At 33.1% G+C, this 25441-nt stretch overlaps 1 protein-coding gene across 2 annotated transcripts in view; it reads right to left on the reverse strand.

The window, feature by feature from the left end:
• LOC118742368 (uncharacterized protein DDB_G0283357) overlaps positions 1-25441 on the reverse strand; it is a 242541-nt gene that overhangs the window by 191253 nt on the left and 25847 nt on the right. For both annotated transcript variants that reach the window (XM_036474389.1, XM_036474388.1), the window contains exon 2: positions 7369-7483. In XM_036474389.1, the coding sequence (XP_036330282.1) occupies positions 7369-7483 (115 nt within the window). The remainder of the gene's footprint in view (positions 1-7368; positions 7484-25441) is intronic.

Below are 25441 nucleotides of genomic sequence, written 5' to 3' on the forward strand. Positions count from 1 at the left end.
GGGAAATTTGAGCAAAAATCAAATTTTTTTGATTTTCTGGCCGCCATGTTGACGTTTGATCAAACCGCTTGCGATGTGGATGGTAAAATCGCCTCAATTGCAATTGAAATTTCACCAAGTGAAGACGTAAGGGAGAATAATGGTAGAAAACTAAAATGTTTTACATTGTTAACCGAAAGAAAACTAAAATTCTGTGCTTGAACGACTCATGTTTGCATGGTCTATGGCAAAATGGGAAAAGTATGTTTGACAAGCCGCTTGTGTGGTGTATTCCGCTCTTAAGGTCTGTACATCGCTGCATTTATGAACTTGTACCCTAATTCCCAGAAACTTAATAGGTTCATTCCTTATCTTTTTGGACTAAAATCTGAAAAGTGTCAAAATGCCAGAGCGTAAGCAAAATGCGCTCACTAAAAGAGAGTAACAGGAAAAGTAAAGGAACGCAAAAAACCAAATTTTTAGTCCAAAGAATGGCAACAACAAAACTAACGTCAAATAAGCACAGAAATGTATGTTCAAAACACATTCACACAAGCACAAGCACAATAAACACTTGCTATATCAATTATTTTTTGCCTCCTTCCAATTTCAATTCATTTCTTTTACTTTTTAGATTATTCTCACTTTTTGCGTATTCTTTAATTTCCGTTAATTTAAATTCAGTTGAGTTTGACACTTTTCAGGATTTTGCCAGAAAAAATTCTTCTGACTAAATCTGACTACTTCGGACTGATGAGAGTCGCTCTCACTGACTGTTGCTCTCTCATTTTTGCTGTCATTTCTGAGTTAAGGAACGCTTTTTGGACTAAATCTGACTACTTCGGACTTTTTCTGACTATTTCTGGAAGATAAGGAACGCGCATAATACATTGCTGCACTCTGCCTGTTTATGGAAATGTATATGTATCTCCCGCTTATGTACAACGGAAGATTCATACATATGCTTCTGCCCGTAAACTCTCACGCGTTTAGCCCAAGAAACCCGCACATTAGATAGTTTATAAATATATACGCATTTATGGATATGTATGCATATATATGTACATACATAAATTAGTATGTGTATGTACATTCCCTGCAAACCATTTTTTCAGAGTATTCTGCATTGTAAAGAAATTTTAAAGAATTCGTTAAGATTTAATTAGATTTTTTGCCGAATTTTCTAAAATGAAATAAATTACGCACACTTCCATTCTTTTACGAAATTTCGAAAGAAAATCTGTGAAGCAACGAAAATAATGGTGCTATGTGAAGAATATCTTTCAGAATTTTCTTTATTTTTCGTACAGAAATTTCTTTACGAGTTCGTGTCAACCACTTCATATAATTTTCTTTGAAAATTCGTAAAAAATCGTTACAGAAAAGAGATACTCCTAACGATTTCCTTAAGATTTCGGACACTTTGGTTTGCATATTAGAAAATGTAAAAAATAACTTCAAATTTCAAAATGAAAATAAAATAAATCCTTCAATAACAACTATTTATGTACACAAGAAGTATCAGTATGGCTCAAGATTCACAAAATATAGATCAGATTTTTAGAAACTAACTTTTTCCAGTAAATTGTAGTTCAGCTTTACTATCAATAAATTATTAATTGTGTCACTGCTTAGTCTTGAGCGCTGCTTTGTTATAATTGTGGATAGCGCGCTGAATGCTCTTTCTACGGAAACTTGACTCGATGGAACTGCTAAAATGACTTCAGACAGCTTAAATAAATCTCTTTCTTTAGTATACAGATTTTTCCAATAGTCGAGTACATTTGTTGCGAAAGACATTCTTTGGCCGTATGCTAAATTGTCAAGCTTTTGGCGAATATTGGAACTGTTTTGAGTTGTCAATCGGCTGCTGGTCATATTATTTAGCTCTTCTTCTAAGATGTTGTAGGGATCATTTGGCGAAACATGTATATCCTCTTGAGGGTCAATTCCTTCGTTACTTGAATTTCCATCTCCATTTAATGAACTAAGCGTTGCATTTGTTCTTAATATGTGCACATATAAAAAAATTTTATTTATCTTACAATGTTAAGAAATTAGATTATTTACAATATAATATACCACTGCACTTTTCCTTTGGTCATCATTAATATACGGTGAATCCAAAAAGTTGAACCTTCGGTCGAAGTATATACCAGAAAGGAATGCAAAATTGTCGAGCAATTTTTCTTTCCTTCTTCTCATAGATTCCAACAATTTTATTGCAAACGCATTTTCACCCATTTTTTTAATTTTGATTCACATACAAGCCAGTCTCTGTAAAAATCACCGATAATGTATTGTTCAGCTTGAAGTTGTTTGGTACATTGCGCCATTGGTGTAAATGCATTAACAAAGCCTTCTATGAAGTTCCAATCAATTTCACAGTCAATAGAAAATCCCATATCGTTTCCATTAATATGCTGTTTAAAATTCAAAAGGGATTCTATCATTTCAAATGTTGAGTTCCATCGAGTTATATTATCAATTGGTGGCAAACGTAGATCCGCAGAGTTGATACAGCTTCTTATGCTAGCCCTAAATTTTCCTGCACTCCTCCAGTTTATTTTGCATTTCCTTGAAAGAATCATATGCCGCCAATTGAATTGTGTGCGCGGCTCATCTTACGACTGCCAGTACCGAATTCAAGCGATTGTGTACTAATTCGTAGTCATCATTCTCATTTTCTGAAGTCGTTTCGCATTCATCATTTTGTAAATCTATCATGTCTTGTTGAAGTAGTTTTGAAGCTTTTAACATGTTTGCCCCGTTGTCCGAAGTAGTTAAATATATTTGTGTAAGATCAATATCGAATTGTTGCAAGCATTTTAATATTTCCTCTTTTAAAAAATGTGCTGTATGCCTCTTTTTCAATTGTATCATGGCAATCATGATTCAATAATACAAGGTTGGATAAATATTGACATTTGTGTCAATCGACTGCCTTGTAAGGTTGCATTTAAGAAGGAAAGAGAAGCGGGTCACAATTTTATCCCCTTTTGTGTAAGGGTAGTAGGAAAAGTAAGTAGTCTGGTAGTGCTGAAATGCGTTTTTGTATACAAATTGAATTAAATATATAAAGAAGATTCCACTGATCTACACAATAGACAATGAATTAATTTTTTATGGCCACATAAATACTAAAAATGAAATAAATAGATATTCACATAAAATTCTTGCCAAAGATAAATCTTTGAAGCCTTTGAAGAAATATTCCCAAATATTCAAAATAAACCTTGGTTTAATTTATATTCCAGTATATATTTAACAAAATTAGTGGAATTCAAACAAATCCTTTATTCAAAGGGACTATATGAAGAATTATACAAATGGTAAAAATGCAATTGATTTAATGCATATAAATTAATTTTTTAAAAAGTAGTATATTTGTTGCATTTAAAGATTTCATGTTCAATATCTTAAATTGAATTACATTTTTTGTTTTAATTTAAATTTTTTAGTAATTTTTTTACTTTTTTCTCCAATCAGTCTTACTAATCATTATATTGGTTACATTTAAAAGTTAGATCTTCAATATCGCAATTTAATTACATTTGATTATTTAAAAATCTAATTTTTGTGGAATGTTTTTTACTTTTTTCTCCAATCAGTCTTGTTAATCATTATATCGGTTAAACTTTAAAAATATGTCTTCAATACATTACATTTCGTTTTTAAAAATGTTAATTTTTTTTATGTTGTGTACTTTTTTCTGCAATCAGTCACAATCAGCACAAGAAAATACCTTTATTAATATTTCCACTTTCGCTTTTATGGAGTGGTATACTTACTTGTATATATGCAAATGCTGCACTTGATCAACCCAAAGGCTGCAGTGGTAAAAATACATGCACCAGCAAACGTGGACGGACACCCAAATGATCCTGACCTTCACAAGAGAATATATTTATTAATATTTGTACTACCATACGTGGATGGATACGGGGATACTACTTTTTGCAAAATAAATATGTAAATTGTTGTTGTAATTCAAAATATACCCATTATTTTTGATTTTTTTGCCTTACTTACTTGAATTTGCTCAATAAGAAAATGAATTTCCTCGAAACAATCGATGAAAATATCGGCAGGGTTGCCTGTTGAACTTTGTATACGAAGACAATATTTCTCCTTGTATTTTAGTAGTAGTTTTTATAAATCAAAAAAGAAGGCAACACACGCTAAGGCAGAATGCGGGAGCGAGACAACTGCCAGGTTATCCAACCTTGTAATATTGAATCATGATGCCAATTGTGTTTATCACAATTTTAAAATCTTTAATATTTTGGATATTTATTCCCAACATGCTCTTCCCCATTCTGGTAGCTACATCGACTTTTAAGCTTAACATTTTCTTGGACAAACTTTTTTTCAAAAGATATTTTATTTTATTTGCGAACAGCTTTATATGCTCAACAATATTTTTTGAATTTAATTGTAAACTAAATTGATTTTCATAGGGTCCAATTATTTGCTTGAAATAAAGCTCTCCATCGAAAAGTCGAAAGGGAATGTTTTTCACGGTTACCAATCCTACACAACACTTTAAAAAACCTTTTTTTATTTAATTTTAGACCAAATTGGTTAGAACTTCGGCGTTTGGAAACGTTATTGTCGCTTGTAGATGGAACGCTTTCATTAAAGTTATGTTTGTGTATAGTTTCGTAATGTCTTTTAATGTTTCCTAATATGTAGTCTTTAAGTTGTTTTTCGCACAAAAGGCACTTCGAAAAATTTGTGTCTTTATTATATGTAACAAGTTTTGTCTAGTCAATATTCGATACTTTGCCCATTTTTATATCAAAAAAGCGAATAACCTGCCTTCGTTCGTATCAAAATATACTAAATTCAAATATTTGTGTACCCACACTCTACCAACGAACGATCGCGAACGATTAAAAATACGATCTTCTCATATTAGCTCGTTTTGCGATTGTATTTTACCGCGATAAATACTTGAGCAAACGATTGTTAGCGAGAGCATTGCCTATTAAGGGTGGGTAACTCTGTAAATTTTGGTGTGCTGACTCAGTAACTCCAACTCACTTTAATGAGTCAGCACAGTGAGCTGGCACAAGTGTGCTATCGCACAATTGGTATGTACATCGAAATTATTGATGATGTTAGTAATCGAAATCGATTTAGAAAAGGTTATCCTTAGCTTCTGTTCGTAGCTGGCCGGCAAAATTTTAGAAAGCTGATTTCAACTGGTGAGTTCATTTGCAAAATAATTCCCTACTTAGTTTTGCTTGAGAGTTGTCACATAAGAATCTGTTAAATGGGCTATGCATGTAAGCGGTTACCCAACGCATAGCACTTCACATGTAGAATTCTGTTTGGTTTTGGTATGGTATAGCAGTGCAAGTATGCATAACTTGGCTATTCGCCTTGCTTCTTTTTAAATTTAGTAGTCGTATATTCAATTGATGGTTAGTCTAGTGATGCCATCTATTATAGTACTTTTTGGAAGATCGTATTGTGTGAATGTGTGAGCTCATCAATTGAGTTACCACATCGACACAGTTCTAAACAATGCAAGCCGCACCGAGCTATGCAGTGTCAGCACATCAACTGAGTTACCATATCGGCTCTTTAGCATATTGAGCTATATAGTGTCAGCACATAAACTGAGTTACTGAGTTACAAATTTTTTCAGAGGTGAGTCTGAGCGTGCGGCACAGTTCTAAGAGTCAGCACAGTAACTCAGCACAGTGCTGAGTTACCCACTACTATTGCCTATGTTTTCATTGGCGAGAGAGTGCGCGCTATGATTTTCTGCACCAGCGCTCTTGCCACGGACGATCGCTTTCGTACGCTCGTTCGTTTGCAATAGGTTGATTCCTTATCTTTTTGGACTAAAATCTGAAAAATGTCAAAATGCCAGAGCGTAAGCAAAATGCGCTCACTAAAAGAGAATAACAGGAAAAGTAAAGGAACGCAAAAAGCCAAATTTTTAGTCCAAAGAATGGCAACAACAAAGCTAACATGAAATAAGAATGGAAATGTATGTACAAAACACGTTCACACAAGCACAAGCACAATAAACACTTACTATATCCATTATTTTTGCCTCCTTCCAATTTCAATTCACTTTTTCTACTTTTTAGATTATTCTCACTTTTTGCGTATTCTTTAATTTCCGTTAATTTAAATTCAGTTGAGTTTGACACTTTTCAGGATTTTGCCAGAAAAAATTCTTCTGACTAAATCTGACTACTTCGGACTGATGAGAGTCACTCTCACCGAGGGTTGCTCTCTCATTTTTGCTGTCATTTCCGAGTTAAGGAACGCTTTTTGGACTAAATCTGACTACTTCGGACTTTTTCTGACTATTTCTGGGAGATAAGGAACGCTCCTAATGTGTATACATAAACTCTTTGCATACGATCTCTTACGAACGAAAACGCAGGCAATGTTTTCTCGAACACTCGTTTGCTCAAGTATTTATCGCTGTAAAATACAATCGCAGAATAAGCTAATATGAGAAGATCGTAGAACTTCGATGTCAAAAAGATAGTGGCGGAAGTTAAGGCTGGTTTTCAATATGACAAATTCAATGGCATTTGTCGTCAAATAGGTAAAATAACATTGTCCAATGGAACTAAAAAACGGTTTATTATTGATTTAGATCAGAATGGGTCTTCAGTCGTGTACATGATGTAATTGATATGCATCAACAATCAACATAAAAATCTAAAAAAGCACACTGAGTTGCACGCTCATTGCTTTGTTTCATAAAACATCTAACAATGTTTACAAGAATTTTTCTAGAAATAAACATAATAGTATGAAGCTGAAAAAATTATTAATAATTATACGATGTTCTTCCAAAAAAGGTTATTTATATTTCACTAGAAAAAAATTTAATGCTTTTTAATAATGCAAACTGGACAAATTATTAAAAATTTGAATGCATTAAAATTTTTCATTAGCCTTAGTTTGGATAATTTAATGAAAACAAATTTCATTAGCATTATGTTTTTCAGAATTAATGCAATGAAATTTTTATTTGCATTAAATTTCAAAAATTAATGTATTCATTTTTACATTAACATTATTGCTGGTACATACATATATCGAGCCTATCCCCCAAAATAAAGTAAGCGATATTTTCTTTTGGACGCAGAAGTGCTCCTTGAGCATCTAGATGCATTTCTGCATCAAAAAGAAAATTTTCATAAAAATGTCGTCAAGGTTTTATTTTGGCGGTTAGGGCTCGAGGTGTAAGTTAATAAGAAAATAAAAGGGTTTTCTATTGGGAGCGGAGCTCGGATTAATAAAATTAGTTTGATCTAAAATTTCAGTTTCTACAAATTCAGTTTAAAAAGGAAAATCTTAATATCAAATTAAAATTAAGTGTAACAATTTTTTTAACATGAAAAGACGTACCTGTCCACGATTCCTCAGAGTTCGGCGGAGAGTCTACAAACGTAATGACATAATCCGACGCTATTTGGTGATGTGAGTAGCCGTTTGTATAAAATCGATTTGTTTTGTGCAATATCTATAAAAAAGGTAAAGGTATACGAGAATTATTAATAAAAAGCCAAGTACTCAAAAACTAACCAAACGGATGCATATTTATCGTTATCATTACAAACAAAACTGAATAAAATATTTTACCATCACCAACACACAATAAAATATTTCCTCAAACTCATTTTTTTTCAACCTTCTCTTACAACCTTATTATGTATCACTACGGTGACCATCCGTCCTGTATTATACGGACAGTCCTCTTTTTTGACCCATTGTCCTGGTAATTTATTCATTTTATGCGGGGCGCCAAATGTTCTGTATTTCTTTTAGTGTCCTGTATTTGTCCCGTATTCGGTGTCCGTTTTTTTTGAAGCTTTAACCTCTCATTAAAATGGCATGCGTATGAGCCAGTTTTAAGGGATGTTGGTATGTATATGACTGTAATTTTCTCCATAAACCGGGCATGCATCATGTAACTTTGACACGATAGTCATTCAAACGATATTGGCAAAACGAAGTCGTCAAAACACTGATTCATGTATTTTCATGTATTTTTGTTACTTACTATCGTGTCGACTATTGTAGTGTCTTCAACAGTTTGAAAATCACTCTTATCTTTGATGCGAAAATGGGGGCGTTTGAGCGAAAGTGCGAAAATCGGCAGTTTTTTACAACAAACATATGGCACCGTTTTGGCGCCGTTTCGCACAAACGCACAGCAAAGCAACAAAACAAACGCTAATTTTTGTCTTTCGCATTTTCGCATTAAATAGTGAACTCTACTTATATTGTTTTTGGTAAACTTCGATATTTGAAATTTTAATAAAATACAAATTTTGAAAATAAACTCAAGAATTAATTTTTCCCTGGTGTGTCAACCAGTGTGCGAACCCCTTTTTATTTTAGTGTGGTAGAATCCGCAAAAAAATGTGGTAGATTTGAATAAGATGTGGTAGATTTTCCAATTCATATTTTTATTGGGTATACATATCGCACACTGTCGTCAAAAGAGGCACAAGTCAAAAATTCGATTGGGAAATATAAGTGCTAGTTCAGATTCAACGCAATTGATGCAAAAACAAGTATCACATTAGTTTCCTACAGATTGATTTATGAAAAAAAATCGACCAAATAATTTTTCCATTGCACAATACTTAAGCAAATATAAATATGCGGATTTTTGAAATATTAAAAAGTTAAGGCAAAATTTATGATGTACTTTTTTAAAAATTTTTTGAATAATTTATATATTTCTTATAAGAATTGAGTTGAAATTCTAGAGTTATTTGAGAAAAATCCTACAGATTGATTTATGCAAAAAATCGGCCAAATTATTTTTCCATTGCATAATACTTTAGCAAATATAAATATGCGGATTTTTGAAATATTAAAATTTAAAGCAAAATTTATGATGTACTTTTTAAAAAATTTTTTATTAATTTTTATATTTCTTATAAGAATTGAGTTTAGAGTTATGTATGTGAAAATTGTAAACATATGTTCTGCCTAAAAATGTGCTAGATTTTAAGCCTTGTGTGGTAGAAGTGGTAGACACCCAAATTTTTAAAAATATGTGGTAGATCTACCACGAATGTGGTAGAGGTTGCACTTTGGTGTCAATAGCTAATGTGGCTGAATGGATGGTTTTCGATTTTGTTGCTCTCGGGTTCAATTAATAGTGACAAAGATTTTGTTATTTTTATTTTTTATAGCACATTTTAATCTTTAATCTTATACTTTATTGCTATAAGGTAGCTAAGCAAAGGTGAGTCTAGCGGTCTGCAAAATATTTGTGAATAGATTTTTTAAAATTTCTCTCTAAATATTCTCTTTAAAATAAGAGGCGTTTACTGCTGTCCCTAAATTGTAATTGTAACTGTCAAAAATCTGGATCGAATTTTTATTTTTGACAGGGCGTTACGTGTTGAAGTTGGATGCAGAAGACGGAAAGAAAGAGAGAGGACAAAAAGTGAAAGAGGAAACGGGAATAAAAGCGGTCCTGCGGTGGTGAGTTTTAGTTAACACAAAATCCCATAAGATAGGTCGTGTCCGCTGAAATAGTCTCTAATTTTCATGAAGCAAGACAATCGAAAACACGATATCGTCAGACGACTCGTCAGTTTTGTAGCTGATTAAATTGATTATAAGTGGAAAGTGCTGCTCTTTTGCTTCTCTTTTTAATAATTGTCGAACATATGTACTTTGTATGAAAAAAAATGCGTAATACCGCCAACAAAAATAAAATCCAAAAATTAACTACACTTTGCATATTATTACACTAAAATTTCACGATTTTTTTAACAAATTTTGCGGGGTAAAAATCTCCAGAGAAGTATCCCACACATTTGGGATGTTACTATAAGGACGTTCTTTCAGATCTGTAAGTTTTTGTGAAACAAATTTGGAAAACTATTTTTTGTCCCGTATTCGGCTTCCACAAATATGGCCACAAAGCGAGCGAACGATTCGTCTGCAGAGAAACGCTTCAAAAATTAGTCCGGCGGCATCATTCTAGCCGGTCTAAAGGCAACCGAGATGACGAAGACGACCGATAGAGTAATAAAATCGCATTCAGACACGTTGTCGTCTGAATCGTTCGTGTTGCCTATCGTTTGTGATACATAATAAGGCAGTTAATTCGATACAAGATAAATTTCCAACTTCAAAAAATAAAAGAACTTTAGTAGCTTTTTCACAATGCAAAACAGTTTAAAAGTTAATTATCAAGCGTTAATTGTTTCACTGCCTCACATTTGGTCGTCATAATTTATCGATCGGCGCACAGTGGTTCAAAATTGGCATTTTGTGTTCACAATTCACTGGAGCCTTCATTTTTCACTCAATTTCATTATTTTTTGTTTAATGAAAGCTATTCAAATTTGCAAGAGACCAGCTGAGCCCGATTTCTAAATTTTTGTTTGTTTGTATTAATTTTTTTAGTGCAAAGTGCAGAAAAAGTTGGAATTTTTAAGAAACTCGATTCTCTTGTGAAAATCAAAAAAATAGTAATTTGAATTGTTATAAAAAAATGTGCACCAAAACTATTTTTTTAGTTCTGGGTTTTTGTAAATAATTTGAGTACGCAGTTTTATAGATAATTAAATTTTAGAATAACAAAGTGCAAGTTGCAAGTGGCTAAGAGGGTGACAGGTAATAAGGTCAATGGAAATAAGGTCAATTGACTTTATTTCCCACCCTGGTACGAAATAAAGTCAATTGACATTATTACCTTTTCAAAAGCGAAATAAAGTCAACAAAAATTTGGAAATAAAGTCATTGACGCTATTTCCTCATTCAAATGGAAATGGCGTCAACAATGCTTAAAGTATGTCGATTCATAGAAAAAAATGTTGTTCTTACAATAAACATTGCCCCGTAAGTGTTGTTTTTTAATAGATGGAAAAGGTTATTGCCAAATCCTCAGTGTTGTGATATTAATCCACACACAATCATGAACTACCACCATTTGATTTTATTAAAAAAAATTAAATTACGAATATGTAAAAACACGATGCGAAAAACTAAACGCCTGCGCACAGCTGGAATACGAGTAATATTTGAAGAAAGAGTGTAGAAATGATCCATAACTTGCAAATTATGTTTCGTTTCCACAAAAATAAAGCGAACACTATTAAATTGAAGAAACAGTCCATGTCCAAAACCTCGGAGGAACACTGAAAGAATTCTGTGTTTTAAATTAGCATATTTTGAACGAATTCGGAATGTCTAAAGGTGTTCTTACACGATATGTATTTGCATCTGTAAATGTGACTTTTTCAATACATATGTAATTGCGTATGTCTGTCAAATTCACAGTCTTTATTTAACTTTTTAAAAATACGATCTTTGAAAACGAAATAAGTAACCTTAGATGTTTCTATCTGTGTGTCAGATGAAAATAGAAACATTTCTATTTCGTATGTACGTGCATATGCTTTGTACAGAAACAAATCTAATTTGCCTATACACGATACGTTGGCATTTCCATATGTAAAAAGTGGCATGTACACATGCAAAAACATATCGTGTAAGAACACCTTAAGGTGGAAACAAGGAAACAATTATGGAGAAAGAATTTTCTTACACTGTATTCATGTCTCCACCAGCAATTGGTAACGACATAATTTAAAACCAGCTAAGGAGAATGACGACACTATTTATTAGATGGCACATTCAAGGAGCCAATGTGCCAAAATGCGGGTTTAAACAATTATTGATTATTTAATATCGGAACCGAGATCATATAAGTTAATTGATTGGTTTTCACACACTTTTGAAACACAAATTATATGCTTTTTTACTGCATACAAGTTGTTGCTCCAAAACACAGCAGAAATCTTCCAATTAGGGCTGGCAACTATCCTTAGTTATGAGGTGCCATATTGAGGATAAAAAAGTGCCAAAATGTGCCAAATAGAAAAATAAAAGTGCCAAAAAAGGTGTCATTCCTTTTAATCATTCACATTTAGCAATAAACTAAAGCTATATTTTCCAAACAAAAGTGCAATGATAAAATAAGATAAACCAGTTGAATAGCCTTTATAAATTAGAAAATTTTAGTTGAGAAAAAGAAGTGCACGCAAAGGACTTCACAAAAATGTATTGAAACGTTATTTTTTTTACAAAAGTGCCATTTTGGCCCTTTGTGCCAAATTGAAAAATTAAGTGCCATTTGAAGTAAAATAGGGACAAATGGCACGGTTTGAGCCAAGTTGGCATCCCTGCTTCCAATAACTTACAAATATAAAAATGTGAAATATCGAGGGCTTGAATTCATTAATACCCTCTATCTGCAATTTGCACAAAAACTAATTTGTGATTTTAGAAACCATCCGGGACTTATTACCTGTCGTTATATAAGGAGCATTAATATCACTGATGACAGTTACATCTTAGGTTGATTTGTATTATTAATATTATTGAATATAAGCCTTCGATGTTTAAAATATATAAAAATTGTATTTCAACGTATACAAAAAATAAATCTACCTGCGTTACAGCACGGCGGGAGCCGGGGCCGAGGGGGCCGCGGCGTAGCGTGACGTGGTGTGTGCGCCGGTCGCGCGCGGTGTGGCGCGCTGACGCGGGCCGCCGCGAACCTAAACAAATTTAATGTTTGAAAGGGAAATAATGTCAATGGATTTTATTTCGTTTTTAAAAAGGTAATAATGTCAATTGACTTTATTTCGCACCAGGGTGGGAAATAAAGTCAATTGACCTTATTTCCGTTGATCTTATTACCTTTCACCGCTAAGAGTTTTCTTCCATATAAAAACATTTTAAGCATTTTTTATATGGGCGAAATTACAACTCAGAGAGTTGGCATCAAACAAAACTTTTTCGTAGTTTACCATACGGGTTGTTAGACAAAAATGTTTATAACAAAACTTGAAAAATGCTATTAGGGATTTTTATTTTGAACCGAACCGAACCATTTTTTGGAGTTGTTTTCGATTCGGTTTTGACATTTCAAAATAAAAACGGTTCAGTTCGTGATTTGGTTCGAAGCCCGAAAAAAGCGACGCACAGTGCCGCGACTCCATACAAATGATGGACAAAAATAGAAGGAGTGGTCAGAATTGGCTGAAACTTCACACCTAGAAGTATTATGCCCCTCTACTCTGTACCGGTTACTCATTTCGAGAAAACCGAGTTTTTCTTGCATTTTTATATGAAAATAGTCATTGTGGACATGTGTTGATATAAGTGGAAGGAGGCATCAGAATGGGCTGAAACTTTACACCTGAAAGGACTATATCACGGCAATTTAAGAAAAAAAAAAACGTTTTTCAGCATCTGTTACCATTTAATTAAAAAAAAATTTTTTTTACAATTTTATAAAAAGGTAAAATAACTCATAATCATCGTAGACATATGTTTATAAAAACCGAAATAGTATTCAGAACTTATTGAAACTTTACACCTAAAAGGACTAAGCCATGCTTATTTCAAAAATGAAATCGATTTTTCGGTACCGGGTACCCATTAAAAAAAAAAAGATTTTTTTTTACATTACTATATGAAAGACAAATAAGGCATAATCATTGCTGATTGTGGTGTTTACGAAAACAGGAAGGAGTCGTCAGAATTTATTGAAACTTTACATCTGAAGTGTCTATATTACTCTAATTTTAATAAAGTAATCGGTTTTTTTGTAACGGGTACCCATTACAAAAACACCGAGTTTTTGCACATGATTATTTAAAAATGAAATATGGCATATCATTGTTGCTAAGTGTTCAGAAAAATAGTCTTAATAGTCAAAATTCGTCTAAACTTTACTTCCTAAGTGAATACATTATGGTAATTTGAAAAATTAAGTCGGTTTTCCTTACATGTTAACCTTTAGAAAAAAAAATTCTTTTGATTTCATTTAAAATAAAGCATAATCACTGTTAAGTAAGTAAGTAATAATAGCTGTTATATGGTAATAACATATAATATGTTAATAAAAACCGAACTAGTTGTTATAATCACTCAGTTTCAGAGTCCTCAGAAGAGGAGGAAGTGATCACTGATTCAAATGATTCCATGCTTTTGTCTGCTTCGTCACTTTCAACAATGTATTTATTAAAGCTGAGATCAGAACCCTTTAAATATTTGTTTCTCTGTTTTATATTTCTTTTTGTAAACTGGTGTCATTGCTCTATATATATATATATATATATATGTATATATATATATATGTAAATCTTCGTATACCTTTGTTTTTGGCTCCCATACCGTGATGCATATTTAAGTATTTTAATTAGCTGATAATTTTTTTCATTTCAAAGCACCCTGTACCTCTTAATTTTTTTTTTTTGGCACTTTTAGCTTTAATTCAACACCTTATTTTTGAAAAGCGAGCCAAAAATTTAGATCTTAGGGCATTCAGAAAAAGTATTGTAAATATAGATCAGTTAAAATAATACCAAAAAAAGGCATTTAGTCACTTTTTCAAAATTGAAAATTTTCAAATATTGGAAAAAGTTGGAAGAGATTTCGATTGTTTCTGTTAGTAGAAGGTCCAAACTACCATAACCGAAAAAAAAATTTCACGAACTTTCAAGATGTTTTTTTTTTGTCTCCAAAGTTTACCAATTTTCGGATTTTAGTATGTTTAATCATATATTTATTTATTAATAAAAAAAAAATATTTGTATAAATTTTTTTTCCATGAACCATACATTTTTTGGTTTGTCGCATATATCTTTATCAAAGTGCAAAAGTTGATCTTGCTAGGAATAAAAATGTATTTTTAACAAATTTTTAACTGCGACCACTTTTATGTGCGAATCGCCGAAATGAAATGGTATGTAGAAAATAGGTGTACTTTGAGAGGGTGTGTGAGGCTGAAAGTTGTTTTTATCACAAAATAACTTATGAACTTCTCTTAGTTGGAGATTTAGCTGTAACTTGACAGACAGTCGATTTTTGTATTTTTGTCCACCTTCGCGGCACTGTGCGACGGTTCGATTCAAAAACTGGTTCGGTTCAAAACCGGTTTGCAGCCCTGAAGTATATACATCTATAAATCTGTTTGTGTCGAATTCCTTTCCAAAAGGATCATGAATACTCTGTATCCATACCATTTCAGATCTTAGTAGATATATCATTATAATATAGATATATTATATAATGGGACTTTGTTTTCCAATAAAAATTTTATTTCATAAAATATTTCCCTCATCAGTGTTTACCAGAAGGGAAGAAAAAATGTTCCAGTTCTGAAATATTTCTCTTTTTTTCGCGTAATGAACATGCATACCGTGACTCACGCAAGTGTTCACGTTTTGATTTTTTTAATATTCACAACGTCATTTGTTGTTGTGAAGTCAGGTATTTTTTTTAAAGGACTTAGAAATTTCCAGGATAAGATTGAATAAAAAATTATTTTAAAGATTTGATGCGTTGTAGAGTAACTATATGGGTATCAATTAAAAGGAAAAATTCTGTAGAATAGAAAAAAGAAAATTATTTTTTGGTGCATCAGGACGAACAGTTGTTGAATCTGTCCTTTTAAAACTTTATCCTTGAATATCCTTGGAAATTTGTAAAATTTATTTTTGAAATAAATACATGTCAGGGACTAATATGTAAACTACCACATCCTCGTTTTAGGCCCTTCTAATTTTATTATTTTTAGATAAAAAAATTTACACTTCTCTTTATAAGAAATTGATAGTTTATTCTTGAATATCCTTAGAAATTTCCAATATTTATTTTTGAAAAAAAAAATAGGTATATATATATGTCAAGAACTAATATGTAAACTACCACATCCCCAAATAAAAAAAAATTATCCTTCTCTTTATAAGATATTGATAGTTACAATATACATAAATAAAGACACTGGAATCATTACACTGTACAGCATTCGGCTGGGTATTGGACCAAACCAATTTTTTTAAAGAGATTGAGTCATGGGTAGAAAAGTAATTGCTCCGTTTTTCGAAGCTAGCCTCCGAAATCGAGATATGGGCCTTCGAAGTTCGAAATAGGACCTTTGGTAAAAAATTATTTTTTATTATTATATGTAAATAACTAAAAAACAAAAAATTCAGGCGTAGCCCCCCTTTTGCTCTTATTTAAATGGTATATAACCTTTTTTGTTCATACTTATATTACAGATGCAATAAGGGGTAAAAGGTCGGGTCTTCGAAAAATTAAAAACCTTATATTTTAAATAATTTTTTAAAAATTGGTTACGTTGCAAACGTGATTAAACCCCTTTATGATATGCATATTTGTATACTTCGTATGTAAAAATTTGAGTAAAAAATACTTAAATGCAAAAAATACCCTTTTGATCAAAAAAAAATATTTTTATTAAAAAATAATATCGTTGTAAACGCAATGAAACCTTCCTTTTTCTGATATGCGTATTTGTATACTTCGTATATACAAATTTGAGAAAAAACACTTAAAAGGAAAAAATACTTTTTTTATAAGCAAAAAAAATTTACACAAAAATTACGAACCGATTTTTAAAACTTTGGTATCGATGTAAACGCGATTAAACCCCCTGTTCTTGTGGTATGCATATTTGCATAAATCGTGTATAAAAAATTTGAGAAAAAACACTTAAAGCAAAAAATACCGTTTTTACAAAAAAAAATATTTTAAACAAAAACAATTGCAAACCGATTTTTGAAAAATTGGTATTGTTGTAAAGTGTACCAGAAAACTTATACTGTTTAAACCCAAAAATTTCTATTGATATACACAAAACAAAAAAATCTAATTAGAAACATGTTTTCCTTCTATATAAACTCCTGCCCCCTAGGTGAAAGGCTGGCTACGCCCTTGTATACAAAACAGTTAAAGTATTTAAATCACACATTATACGGCCAGTTTGTTCTTTTAGAGCGCATACATGGTTCCATAATAATGATTCCAGTATCTTCATTTATGTATATTGTAACCAGTGTTGCCGTTTTAGCCCTTTGGTGGCTACATTTAGCTACCACATACTTTGTTTGGCCACATAAATTTAAAATTGCCCCTAGCTCTTTTTTAGCCCTTTGGAGAATTTATTCATACTTCGCATGAAAAAGTTGTATATGCTTAATTTGATCTCTTTTTTTTCATTTATGTAAGAGATGAATTTTTAAACTGAGGCAGACTGATATATGAATGAATGAAAATTGTTGCATATGTTGTGAAAAATTTGCTGTGCCAATACTTTGTTCCGGCAGTGTATGTATTGTATGTTCCTTACGTTTTTATACATACATGCTGTAAAAGTGTTAAGGCTGTTAACTTATCTATTAACGATTTAACTATAGTTTATAATAGATACGTTTACGGCCCTTAATGTACTTAATTTGTTAAATGGCCGATCAAGTCGATTGACCGTGTATGTTCTTGTGGTGTGATTGTACCAGCTGCTGGTGCGACTTCAAAAACTATTTGAAAATTTTATGATTGTACTACCAGCATGCTGGTATCGTGAGTCGTGAAATTAGCTCAATTTTCTAAGTAAAAGGTATTTTGGCGGAAATTTCTTGCACTATATGAGTCAAAGCCGTGTTTGTAGAAGATTAAGTTCACGATTAAGATTAAGCTCAGTTGTGAATTAAAAAAAAAAAAAAACAATGTTTAACAAAATGGTCGAAAAATTACGAAATTTCGGCTCTAATCATTTCGATCTTTCCTCGACCTCATTTGTAAACACAGTATATACAGTAATAAACCTTTTCGCAGTTTTTCACCATTTGGTCCCCGAGGGGTACTTTCGGGTTGCGTGCAGCGCTTTCATTTTGCGCGGATAAAATATACATAATTATGTGTTATTTATGTATAATATTTCTTAATATAATCTTTAATGTATGCTGATATTCATGCTTAATGAAAAATAATATCAATAGTTAAGTACATAATTAACGCTTGTGTTTTATAAACTGAAAAACTCAAATCGTAATTATAGCATTGAATGGAGTTTTCTTAAATGTAAGTTTAAAATAAAAAAAGTCCATTGTAAGATTATCAAGCCAAATTCTAAATTTCCGAATACATTTAAGTCTTTATTAAAAAAAAAACAAGGTATGCTATACAGACCCCAATGCCTGCCAGCGCATCCGCCCAGACAGTCCATTAAGCACACCCAAGTTGGAGTGATTTACAAGTTACAAACGTTTTCAGCATTTAACAGTTCATTATCATGTACGGTGTAATTTAACAAATTATACACTGAACTATGATAATCTGTACTAGTATCTATAATAATAGACAATAATTTGCAACGTTTTTCACTTTTGCAATTAGTTTCGGGCACTATTACACAGTCATGACTTGTGTCACTCTGCCATAGTACGGTTGCCCTTTCATACCACAGTAATTTTGTATACAACTCTGAATCAACAAAATTCATGCTCCTTCTCATTAACAACCCTGATCAGATTTTACCCCCGAGGAGCACTCAAAAAGGTTTATTACTGTATATACTGTGTTTGTAATAGGGCATTCGCACGAGGCGATTTTACAGGCAACTTTTAGTTGAAAGCAAAAATCGCCTCGTCCGAACGGCCTTTCAACTAATCGCTTTCAACAAAGTTGGTCGCCAGCCAACTTTGAGCTCGTTCAACTTTTTTTCCTTGCAACCCTGTGTTTGTTTACATTCTGTATCAGTGTTGGGAAATAAAATTGTTCCTTCAGTACGAAATCTATACAAAAAATATACTTTTCGGCTATAAATTGTATATACTTTTTAATTCGCTCATATATTTTCTTAGTATATTCCCTTCAAGACCAATGATTTTATGGTATTCATGAGAAAGTTTTATTGTTTATGTATATACGTTTACGTATTTTACACTTTTACAAATTGATTCCACGCGCACATGTACTGCATTTAACGCAAATATGTATGTACACATTTTCAGGTATACATCTTAACAAAAAGCATATTTAAGTTATTATTAATGGATAAAAGAGACATTTTCCTTTGGATTCAGTACTAAAATTTGACATTTTAATAGCACTTCAAGTGCTTATCAAAACTTTACGACAAGATTTGACCATTTATCTTATTATTATTCAATTTTAATTATTTTTTTTAAATACTGTTTATATTTTAAGAAAAGCCGTACAAATCCAAGGTTCAAACTTTGTGCAACATTACAAAAAACCAACACACTTTCGTAAAAATTTCGAACTTTTTAATTCGATTTCCTAGATTTATTTTGAGTGTGCGGTTTTTTAGCCCATTAAATTTTAATATAACTAAGTTTTTTAAGATTTCTTTGATGAAGGTGTTGCTAATTTTCTGACAGCTGACATCGGCGACAAAAAAAAATGCCAAGTTCAACGGTAAGTCCCAGCTACTTTAAACTTGCACTTTATTATACTAAAATTGAATGGGCTAAAAACTAAAGAATATTAATAAAGCTCGAAATTTTTACGAAAGTATGTTGTCTTTTAGATGTTTCGCAAAGATTTGATCTTGGGTTTATACAGTTTTTCTTAAAGAATACATTATATTTTATAAACAGATAATTAAAATTAAAGAATAATAAAATAAATAGTAAAATCTTGTCAATATGTGAGTGCCGTAAAGGTATTATATTTAAGAAAATCTCTTCTTATAACTGACGAAGACTTTGTTTCTATATGAAGCTGACTTCGACATTTTGTTTTAATAAAACTTAGTATCGAAAAGTTTCTTTAAAAATTTGCCTAGGCTATATTATACTGGTTCGTTCAAGCCATTTTCAAAACTTACAAAGGTAAATACGAACAGGCGAACAAAAGAGAATACAAAAAATTTCTTGCTGTGAATTTTCAGCTATATATTTTTAGCATTGATTACAAAATTGTACTAAAAAGTACTGCGTAGTAGGAAAGTATATTGTAAATGAAATTGTATCAAACAAGTACAATTGTACCAAAAATGCCAACACTGTTCTGTATACATACTTTTTCTTCTTTTCTACTTTTTTACTCTTATTTTATCTTTCAGCTTCGCTAAAAGCACTTCTACCAACGCTTGGCTTACCAAATTTACGCCAATTCATAAAATTTTGCGATTTAAATTCATTTTCAATAATGTAAAAACGATTCGTGTTGAATCGAAAATCGCCTCGTCTGAATAGGGATGGCAACTTTTTCACTTTCAACTTCTCATTCAACTTCGTATTCAACTTTTGTTGCCTGTAAAATCGCCGCGTGTGAATGCCCTATAAAGAACTAAATATTTTACCAGCATGCTGGTAAGTTATATGCTTCGAGCTTGTTGGTACAATCCATGGTGAAACGAATACAGAAGGTGGCGCTGATTGTGATACCGCTAACTCTCTTGAAAATTTTGACAGAAATATGACGTCATAGGAGATTTTGTGTATTGCCTGCGTGAAATAAATATACATGTACATATGCACGATTGAGAGAAATAGAGATTGCGCCAATCGCGGTACCGCTAATCCGCTCTTTGTGATTTTGACAGAATGAGCTGTGTGCGTGACGTCATCTTGGTGCAATTGTTGAATGTGAGCATACGAAAAAACCAAATAACAATTTTATTTATTTTATTTTAAACAATGATTGAGACATTAAAAAGCAAAATGAAGTGTGCAGTGGCAAAGTGTAATAGCGAAAACAAAAGGAAAGCGTGCTATATAAGTTTTTTTTCGTTTCCTACGGACGCAAACCTGGCGAAAAAGTGGAAGCAGTTCTGCCGGCGAGGACATGCATTAAACTACAAATCGAGCTTTGTGCTATGTGTGTGAGCTATGAGCTTCTACATGGAACTATGTTGGCCTTTCCTTGGTGAATTGTAGTAGGTATATTTCCATGGTTAATGTAGACAGTTGCTGGTTTAGTTTGCTGGCACCGGCATACATACAAAAGCAGTTTATACAGTAAATAGATACATGAACTTCACTACCTACTTATTTTTGTTAGTACCTGATTCTTTTAGTGCTGGTATGAGGTAATGCACCAGTGGATAAGGTCGCCAGGCGCTAATTCAAGCGGCATCTTACCCCGCTGTTACGTACCTAATACAAAACAGTGCCCAAATTATTATACATTTAAAAGTTCCGCTTAAATTATGTTTTACTGACAAAGAATATCTGCTTCCAAAGAAGCCACATGCATCCTCTCGGAAATGGTACAAAAGTCATCAAATAAAAGTTGTGGAGTCAACAGCTGTGGAGTTTATGGTGGTTGGCTACCGTCCACAAATATAAATATGCACTCTGCATGGCTTTTTAAAATGGCAAGTCCAAAAATTCACTTTGCTGCACACCTTCCTTTTGGTCTACATGAAATTGAAAACACTGTTAATACATCAATTTTTTCGGGTGCTAAAAATGCGGCTTTAAAGTCGACAAATATGTGGTGAGTGTCGATCCTTTTCTCGCAGGTCTTTTCCAAGATTTGGCGTATTGTGAATACCTGATCTATGGTGGATTTGCCAGGTCTAAAGCCACACTGATAAGGCCCAATCAGTTCATTGACGGTGGGCTTCAGTCTTTCACACAATACGCTCGATAAGACCTTGTAACCTATGCTTAGAAGGCTGATCCCGCGGTAGTTGGCGCAAATGGCAGGGTCACCTTTCTTGTGGATTGGGCAGAGCACACTTAAATTCCAGTCGTCGGGCATGCGTTCATCTGACCATATTCTGCACAAGAGTTGATGCATGCACCTTATCAACTCCTCGCCGCCGTACTTGAATAGCTCAGCTGGCAGGCTGTCAGCTCAAGCGGCTTTGTTGTTTTTCAGCCGCGTTATTGCTATACCTCATCATAGTCTGGCGGTGGAACGTCGACTCCGTCATCATCGACTGCGGGCTCGGGTTCTTCTTCTCCACAACTTTCCGTGCTGCTACCATTTAGTAGGGCGGAAAAGTGTTCCCTCCATAATTTAAGTACGCTCTGGACATCAGTTACTAGGTCGCCATTATTGTTCTTACAGGAGTGCGCCCCGGTCCTTAAACCTTCCGTAAGTCGCCTAACTCTCTGGAAAAATTTTCGGGCATTCCTCTTGTTTTCCAGCATTTCAAGCTCTTCGCACTCACGTATTTCGTCCTCTTTCTTCTTATTGCGACAAATACGTCTCGCTTCCCTCTTCAGATCCCTATAGCGGTCCCACATAGCGCGCGTTTCGCCCGATCGCAGCGTGGCCCTGTAGACGGCATCTTTTTTCTCTGCAGCTTCCTGACACTCCTCATCGTACCAGTTGTTCCTTCGGGCTCGCTGAAAACCGACTACTTCTTCGGATTGGATTAATAATTAAAAAAAATATATATTTCTTCTTTATTATTTTCATACTACGTACATATGTAAATACATATGTGTATGTAAACTTTGAATATAAATCACATTTTCTTCATTGGTATTAATCTTTTTTTAATGAATATTTGTAAAATTATAATTCAACATATTATAATTACACTAGTTTACACGAGAAATTAACCTCTGTAAAATGGTATTTTCTAGGCAAACTTTGGGTCGTTGAATACGAAAACAATACCCATTTCTTCAAAGAAGCGTTTTCGAGATATTCATAAAAAACGTTATTCGCCAATATCTCTTTAATCGACTTAAACGACCTACAGATCGAAAAGTATTGATGTTCCCTTTACAAAAATACATTTATAATTTGAGCAGAATGTGCCATAACGTCTACATTTCTCATCCGGTTTTCATTATCTTAGGCTCAAAATTTACTGTAATGATTTCACTGTTATATCGAATTTTAAAAATAATGTAAAATAGAATCAACTAAAAGTCTGAAATTCTCACAAATTATCGAAAATTTCACCTTATTCGACTTTGGTCATTTGTAACACATTTAATTGAAATCGGCACAGGCTAAATGTTTTTCTAAGAGGCACATCGAACTGTTGGGCCATTACGTTGATTAATATTGACGAATAGCTCCGAAAAATACAAAAAAACTCGTTTTGCGAAAAAATCTCGAAAACGCTTCTTTGAAAAGATAACTGCGTATTGTTGACGTGTTAAGCGAACCAAAATTAGCTTGAAAAACGTTTCTTTCTTAGATTCAAGCGATAAATCAAAATTTTTAAAGCAGTGTTACTGGGATTTTTGGTGTTCATTTTGTAGTCACCCATTGTCTATGGCCTTACAAAATTTAGAACGCACTGACTTGTTGAAGCTTTAAAATCAGCCTCATCCTCATGTAGTTATCAATCAGTTATTGACATTGCTTATATGATGATAAGTAAAGGACTCACGCTTAATATTTTAAAATATCAAATAAAATGCGGGACAAAGGCAGGACTCCTGGAAAAAATCAGTACATTTTGAGGTTTTTCTGTTTCGAAAAACCACGCAGGACAGACCTTTGAATAACAGTACGGTCCTGCAAAAAAACAGAACGGATGGTCACCGTACATATATCCTAGGATTAAATGCAGAGGTGGTAGGACAACATTTTGTGCTTTGGCCAATGCACAGTGGCCAAAACCCTGGCCAAAAGTCCAAAAAAAAATATGTGCATTCGTATGCATAACCATCTTATATTGTTAGGAGGGCTCTACTGCGTATCATTATGAGACAACAAGTCGATTCTCTTAAGCCATTTAGTGTTACAGGAGATCGAAGTGACTGTTGCTAGCAATTCGCTCTAAACTTTTCATAAATTAGAGTTTTCGTCGTTGTTAAAATCTTGGTGTTTACCTTAAAAAAAATAACAGTTTTCAAGCATCCGCTCATGGACATTGTAATCTAGAGTATGTAAAACATGTTTTTTGATTGTCACGCCATCTAAAAACTGACTTAAGACGTTTTTTGTTTACTCATTATGATGGATTCGGAAAATAGTTACGAGAGTGGTCGAGATGGGCGGTCTAATTTTCTTTTTCATATAGATTGAAGTTTTTCCCATCCACCTTGGTTAAAACCACCTGCCACAAGCCGCCACTGTAGTTTGGACATCAGTTTTTATACACGATTCATAATTTTTTTATGTTTAAAAGATTTAAATTATGTAAAAAATTATTTCTGTCAAGATTTTATAGATTTTTTTAAAGATTGGATGTTTTTAGAATTTAAATGATGTCAGAAAGTACTACTATATTGGAGTGGTCATCCATGGGCCTCTCATTACTGAATGGGCACCCCTGCCAATTGGGCAACTTTCCGAAGAAGCCCAAGAGTCAAGGAATAAGGATATTCAAAAATATCGGCTGCTTGTATCCTCGGACCCTGTCATTTCAAGTTTACGTTTAAACCCACCAAAACAAAATCATAAACAGTCGTCAGATGCCATTAAATTATTATCAGCTGTTGTAAATGCGGATGCGGAATTGCCATCAGAAAATATAGATATGAGCTTAGATACTTCAGATGACTGCGAGTCTGACGGTGTATAAAATTGTTATCTTAAAAAGATATTCCTGTACCGACAAATATGTATGTCTTGTTTATTGATTCATTCAAAATCCCGCAGTTCCCGTGTAAATTTGAACATCAAGATTTTTAGAAACAAACAATAAGACTCCTTAGTATTTGTCGGAGCTTCTCTTCCGATTTGTGGCGTGCGCCTTGATGTTGGCGCACAAAGGGGAGGGACCAACAGTTTTACGCCGAATCCGAACGGGGATTTTATTTTTATGAGAAGCTGTTCTTCGTGCCTGAATACACTCGGAGGTTTGCCATTGCCTGCCAAAGGGTGAATTTATTACAAAAAACTTGTTTGTTTCTTATTTTTTGATGTTGGTCGGAAACAGGGCTTGAACCCAGACCCTGCGGAATGATAGCGTATATTGCTAACCGCTACATCACATTATATAACAAAAAAGCAGAAAACATGACCTTTTATACTTAACTACCTTAGTTTTGCTAAAAATTTGATTACTTTAAGCGTACACAGTAGCCATTATGGATCCGCCATTTTGAATTTCGAAATTATGTGGTGAAATTTAAAACCAGCAACCAAAATAAAGACGAATACACAATGTTTGATTACAATTGTACCATGCTTCGACTTTTGACCAGCTTTTTCGAAAAATGGGCCACTGTGCAATGGGATGTTTAAAACGTTTTTCCTGCCTATTTGATTCGGCTCTCGGAATGGCCATACCTAGCAATCATAAAAAACGTCAAATTAAACAAGTAAGAACGTCGGAGAAGAAGTTCGGGCGGAGCTGAACATTAAATACCCGGCGCAAGTATTAAATATATGTTTTCCACCTTTCCGAAAGCTACCGCTACATGATAAGCGGGTGTATAAATATTAAGTAAACTAGCATCCTTAAATTTCGAAATATTGAAATTTCAAGCATTTCTGAAATTTACCGTTATATGAAAAGCGGCCGTAATTTTAGTCCGATTTCAATAATTTTCAACGGTTTGCTTTTATGTGGCAAGCACAATAACAATACCGAGTTTGGTACAAATTGCTAAAACGCTTAACGATATACATATATGTGATCATAAGTGGGCAGTGCCACGCCCATTTTCCAAAATTTTATCATAAGCGTATGTTAGCGCAGTTACTTGCTTGTTCATTTGAATGTATTAGTCTATTT

This window comes from Rhagoletis pomonella, unplaced genomic scaffold (assembly GCF_013731165.1).
Source record: "Rhagoletis pomonella isolate Grant_MI unplaced genomic scaffold, Rhpom_1.0 Rhpom_scaffold_00007, whole genome shotgun sequence".
Lineage (NCBI taxonomy): Eukaryota > Metazoa > Arthropoda > Insecta > Diptera > Tephritidae > Rhagoletis > Rhagoletis pomonella.